A 6,356-nucleotide genomic window follows, 5' to 3' on the forward strand; every position below is an offset into this window, starting at 1 on the left:
GTCTTAAACAATATGTCCTATAGTGTAGGGGAACTTAAATTCACTTATACTCAGGAATTAACTTTATAGTGACATATAATATGAGGGAAATTAAGTGGATATTTTTTGTGACTTTTAATGAACTTTTACTGAAATAATGTGTACCACACCAGGTCAAATAGTGTCTATTAAAGAATAGAAGATCTCCAGACAAATGGGGGGCATTGCAGCCATTTGAATGAAACATTTAGCAAAGAACGGAGTGACCAAAACATACTTGAACTTTACCCTCCTCTCAACCTTTCACAGTATTGAAAATATATCCCAAATGTTATTTTTTCTTGAGTCAGTAACTGTGACTGAGTACTTTTTAAATAATCCTTTTTATTGTTATTTTACTTTAAAAAAAAGCCTTATTAAGCTTTAAAATCCTGTTTTTAAAGACTGTGAAGTAAAATAAGACAAATATGACACAAATCGGTGTCAAAAGACAGAAATAAAATCATGAATATAACATTTAAAGCTGTTAAATAAAAGATTTAGTCCTAGAAACAACAGCATTACAAATACAAATCTATAATTTCTGAGAACAAGTTATCAAATTCTACAAATATAAATATATATAAATGCGTATATATATATACAGTATATGCTACTCTATACTTCTACTGTACTACATTAGTACATTAGAGAAATATTGTACTTTTTAGTCATCTGGCAGCTGTATCTACCAGTTACTTTACAAATTAAGATTTAACTTCCCAAACATCCGATCACTTCATAACATGATGCATTATTAGATTAAACTAGTACCCAGCAGTTAATGAAGCATACTAAAATTAGCTCCTCCGTGACCTACTACATCAGTAAAATCTTAATTGATATCCAAATAATATTATATAGTTTAACACTCACATGGGCCATTTTCCTGCATTTAGTAAAATAACTCGATACTTTTAAGTACAAATGATCTGACTTACATTTTATTCAACATTTTGACAGGACTTTCTGCAATGGAGTGGTTTCAAATTGAGATCTTGCTACTTTTACTCAAGTAAAGGATCCGATCTGTGGAAGATAAGAGGAACATAATACTCTCTGATCCTTAAACCGGTTTGTGTTTAAATTGGGGGAGGAATAGTTTACTCACCATCACTGGAGAGACTGTGGTATGTACTGTTGAGCACGTGCATGCAATATGTGAGACACAGTTTTAATTTAATAATTATAATTTATTCTATTGCTGAAAGTATATCGTGCAACTTTTACACATGCTTTTTTTGGTGTTTTGTTAATTAAACCAGGTGAATAAGAAGGATGAAGGAGTGGGGGGGGGTGGAGGCGGGGGCTCCTCCAGTGCTGTCGGTGGTCCATTTATCATATCTCCGCCCTCCCATGAGGGCGGCTCTTTAAATTGCTTGAAAACTCCTCCTGGCTGGCGCCTTTTCCCCATTATCTACAGGAGACAAGACACACGTGCTATTTATAGGACGTTGAAGGAACAAACTTCTCAACCTGCTGGTAAGAATTTAAAATCTTAAATGTTTTTAGGCTCTGTCCTCGTCGTTTCTCATTCATAGGTTTATTTAACGCTGCACGCGCTGGGATTTGAAAGGGGCGGGCTGTGTGTGCTGTCTGACGAATAAAAGCTGTAGCCTGTAGATCTGTGTAAGGCTTTTTAACCGGGTACAACCAGCCGGGCTTAAAGGAAACCTTTCGTCTTAAATTCAGAGCAGAGGCTATAGCCGAGCGAAGGTGAGTGCAAGAAACTGTAACTTTGCATGCACGATAACACATCTTAATCTTATTTTAATGCATTTTTTTGGGGGGGAGTTGGAGCTCTGACGAGAGAAGACTGCGTGCTTTTAAACGTGAAGCCGTCTTTTGTTACTCTTATCCGGGTTTTCGCCTCCGTAAAGCGAACCCAACGCACCCTGCTCGCTTACATTTTCTGTGCTATAATACAACAACAACAAAAAAGTGTCCATGCAGGCTGGATCCCACCGAGCACACAGCAGTCAGTGTATGTGTCGGTGGATATGTCCACGGCCCCGGCGTGTACACACGCTGTGGGATAGTTCCACGCTCAGGCCTGATTATTGGCCACAACAACTAACCACAGCAAAGGGCCTCTTAACATCGACGCGGAGGGAGCGTTGAGTTCAGGTTTTTGCAGATTTATTCGGCCTCCTACACGCCTACAGAGTCCGAGCAATAATATGCGAGCCGGTTTCGTGTCAATCCCTTGTTTGTGTTGCACAGTCGGCTGGGCAATGGAGCGCAGATGAGACAGAAATAGACCTGGAAATAAGTGCGGATTAATTGAGTTAAACGCGTTACCAGTATGTGTGGTGTGCCCGGTCATTTTTGGTTTGTTGTTGCGGTCAGTGAGTTTAACAGCCATTGTGTTTTCTGTGCTGAATGTGTGTGTGTGTGTGTGTGTGAACTTGATACCTCGTCTTGCAGCAAGTCTAAGCAGTGTGATTTTTTTATTTCATAGGTCTGAAAAGCAAAGAGAACATGAGTGACAAGGGGACAGTCTCACCTAAAGATGAGGCAACACAGAAGAGGGGGCGTGGAAGACCCCGCAAGAAGCCCCAGGAAAAGACCTCTGACGTGAGTAGTGGCAACTTATTCTCATATTTGTTGGGAAATTGTTATTGTATCCGGGTTGTATTTCATGATGCCACCAACCTACCACGCAACACGAGTAGACCTATGCATTAAAAGAAGGAAGAACGGAAACAAAACAAGCCCTTAGATCACATCTGTTGATGCTCAGGTAGATGTTATTACAGGTAAGATGCTCATGCATATCTATAACATAAGCCCTTGCTATTCTACTGAGCCCTTAGTCAATCAAGATATGGCTGCAACAAGCCCCTGTGACCATTTGCTCACCCCTTATTGATGTAAGCGTAGAAGTCTACAACAAACTTCCCGTGTGCCTCACCGGTTTGTAAGCAACCTGTAACCCAACACCTTTAAACCAGTATTCACCCCCTTCATGACCCACCCCTGCTCGTCATGTAATGGATGACATAGCCGGGTGGAAGCACAGAATGGCTCGTATAGCTGTCACTCAGCGCTGTGTGTTTTAGTATTGAATTGCTCGGTTGCTATGAGCTGCGGTTGTAAACACGCTCATAATGCAATAGGAGAAAGCCCCACCTTGGCATAACTTACAACCGCAAATTATCACACGAACAAGATACTGAATTTACCTTGCATTTTGGAGTCTCCGGTAATCCCCCCCCCTCCAGTGTTAATTCCTCTTTCTACCCCACAGTGTGGCTGTTTTCGTTACAGCTTCTAAGTAGCATGTTTAAATCTGGGTACTATTTGTGAACCAATGCTTGTTTTGTCTTTATGAACAATTTAAAGCGTTTCCATGTCAGACCATGGAGACCTGTGGCTCGGAGCACCTGTCCCTCTTTGAAGTTCATGTCCGTTGCACTGACCTTGAAAAGGGAACTCTATCTGTACTAGTCTTGCATGTAGGAGTGTATCCACTCGTGTATGATTTTGTAAAAAGACTCCTCTCCAATTATTATTATATAGTTTTACTGTTTTAATTTTTAACGTGTAAAATGTTGTTCAAAAATATACCTGACACAAAAATGTTATTTCTTAATCGTCAGGAACCAAGCGGGTCCCCTGCTCCAAAGAGGTCCAGAGGACGGCCGAAGGGCAGCAAAAACAAGACTGTCATCAAGGGCAAAGTAAGTCACTGCTGTTTGCAGGCGACTAGTCGCGGTTTCAGCAACGGCTAACATGCACCCTGATCCCGACTGGCGTCCGTGCAAAAACAAAAAAAAAGACGTACACAGCGTCACGAGGAAGCCTGACACTGCATTCACCGTCCCATCTCCTCTTGCAATCATTTCTTTTGGTTGATGAACACTGAAACGGTAGCTAACTCCAAAAAGGACATCCTGCTGTTACTTGTGATATATTTGTTGGCTGCAATTTAGCTGCCCCCTCCCTGGAGTCAGAAATAGCCTGGCTTTGGTTTCCCATTGTGAAGACCTTGGTTTACTGCCGTACTTTTTTTTTTTGAGTGATGCTCACTCTGTACTTCCTGTCCTCCAGCTTCCTGCAGCTTGTCATGCACAGTGCGGTGCAGGTGCAGAGGCCGCAAGACTGTTTCCAAGCTGACACTAAGCACCCCTCCGCCCCCACCCAGCACACAGCCCTAGTTCTTCTCTGCCTGTCGTCTCCATAGCAACAACTGATTTTTTTTTTTCTCCCTCGCCCCAACCCTCCAGCTCCCCCGTGTGCTCAGTCTTCACTGCTATGTATGGGAAAGGGAGAGACTGCGAGTAAAATGCACATGCATGTATGATATAGGTTTAACAGCGAGGGGCGGGCTGCAGAGGGTTTGTGTCTGCTCAGTTCCACCAGCTGTCTCTGAGCCTCAGACCAGGTGGCCAGCGAACTGGAGTGCCCTGTGTGCAGTTCCTGTCGGCCTTCCAGATAATAGCCAATGAACCCAATGCCCCCCCTTTCCATCTGTATCATTACACAGTTAATACTGCCACCTGCAGGCAGCGAGAAGCAGAACTCTGGAGATTTGGATTGTTTTTTGTTTGTTGGTGTTTTGCATCGATCCCCTTTAACTGAGCTGAGCAGCAGGTCACTGAGCAACTAAATGCACTCCCTCGTCCCACCCATGGCGCTGTTAACAATGTGCTGTTTTCCTTCATTCACAGAAGGCAGTGGCAGCCCCGGCTGTAGGGGGAAAACGCAGGGGAAGACCCAAGAAGGAGGTAAGAGTCTCTTGACTAACAGCGTAACAGTACTCACATCTGTTTAAACCCTTCTTGCCCAAATTGAATTATGATTGGTATGACTGTCTGCAGGGTGAAATTGCATTTTTCTAATTCCCCCTGCCTGCCTGCCTGCCTCCTTCCCCTCAGATGAGTAATCTTTACTCATCACAGCTTTTTGCGCCAAACACCGCATATTCATTTAGAGAAGCGTCTCCAGTCAAATGAAGTCTCTACCTGCTCGTGTTAAAAAGGCAACTTACACGGCACTTCTCTCCTTAAGGTGTTCCTAATCCAAATGTTGCGCAACTGTCGGCTTTCTTTTCTGTAACTGCAAAACGGGTTGTCAGACCGTGCACGGCGGCTCAAAGAAAGCATGTTTAATCCTGGAAGAAATTGCGGTCTTGTAGTAACATTCTGTCATGTGCATGAGTGGTTAGGGCGTACTCTTGAAAGTCTGGATTGAATTAGTCACAGAAAGGAATGACCCAAAGTTACCCTCCTAACCATTTTTATGAATGAACATGTTGGGCACTAGTGAGAGTGGGGAGGGAATGCAAAAGCAGGATGCCTCATTGTGACTCACCACTCTTATGAATCACTTCACTACAGATGGCTCACCCTTCCCCTGGGTGTTCTTCATGCCACGGTGGTTTATCAAAGAGATTTATTATAACATTTATTTTTGTAATGTTGGTGTTTGGGGGTTATTACAAGTAAAAACAGTCTCGTTGTGACATGAATCACATGTCGAACGTTGATGCATTTTCCCTGTGGGTGTAGCCGACGTCTGACAGGATTTATTCATTTGATTCATTTATTTATTTTGTCACAGGAGAAGGAAGAAAAAGCTTCCCAGGAATCATCGGAGGAAGAGGAGGAAGAGGAAGAAGAAGACGACCAGTAATTCACAACGCATGCTACCTCACTCAACATACTGACTTACTGTTAACCAGAGCTGGGCTGTATCTCCAACACCAGTGCCACCACATGACCACTGTTCACGACAAAGCCCTCTTTGCCAAACGGAGGGTTAACACAGTACAAATATCATGCAGCAGCACTGGATAGAACGATGGACCTTGCTCAAGCATATATCTAAGAATTACATGAAAGGTAACAGCCCTTTTCTCTACATGTCCTGTTATCACAAGTCTTTTATACTGGACAAAAGTGTGCTCTGAGGAGCCTGGTTTTTCCCCTGAAGATGGTTTGTAGGACTCTTCTCCGCTTAATGTTACTTATGTATGTGTTGTACCCGCATCTGAGATGGTAGGGCGTATAGATTTTTCTCCATGTTTTGTACTGGACAAAGGTGAATTTTACCTACTTTTTCTTTTGTGTGTGTGCGTGCGTGCGTGCGTGTGTGTGTTTTTGAAGTGGTTAACCTATCCCTTGCATCGTATTATAGATGGAGTTGAGCTTCAGCGTTTAGGATGAGAATAGGTAACAGATGGTAGAAGTGTTTGTTTGTTTGTCGTCCCCCCCCCCCCACCCCCCACTATTTCTAATCTGCAGAAGTGATTTCTCCCCAACCCACCAGTAGAGCGGAATAGTCTTTATCCCATCCTGTAGGACAGTTTAGATATAGTCATGCTTCTCAAACTT

At 43.0% G+C, this 6,356-nt stretch overlaps 1 protein-coding gene across 2 annotated transcripts in view; it reads left to right on the plus strand.

Moving 5' to 3' along the window:
• Positions 1–1,364: 1,364 nt before the first annotated feature.
• The window catches only part of hmga1a (high mobility group AT-hook 1a), a 5,087-nt gene continuing 95 nt past the window's right edge, over positions 1,365–6,356 (plus strand). Inside the window, exons 1-5 of one of the 2 annotated variants that reach the window (XM_029436059.1) lie at positions 1,365–1,500; positions 2,480–2,595; positions 3,621–3,701; positions 4,692–4,748; positions 5,584–6,356. The exon at positions 5,584–6,356 is cut by the window's right edge and continues 95 nt beyond it. In XM_029436059.1, coding sequence (XP_029291919.1) covers positions 2,500–2,595; positions 3,621–3,701; positions 4,692–4,748; positions 5,584–5,655 — 306 coding nt within the window. In that variant the 5' untranslated portion in view covers positions 1,365–1,500; positions 2,480–2,499 and the 3' untranslated portion in view covers positions 5,656–6,356. Of the gene's footprint in view, positions 1,501–1,584; positions 1,735–2,479; positions 2,596–3,620; positions 3,702–4,691; positions 4,749–5,583 lie in introns of those variants that run through there. The other variant, XM_029436060.1, reaches the window with a different exon arrangement.

Source organism: Cottoperca gobio, chromosome 7 (assembly GCF_900634415.1).
Source record: "Cottoperca gobio chromosome 7, fCotGob3.1, whole genome shotgun sequence".
Taxonomy (NCBI): Eukaryota; Metazoa; Chordata; class Actinopteri; order Perciformes; family Bovichtidae; genus Cottoperca; species Cottoperca gobio.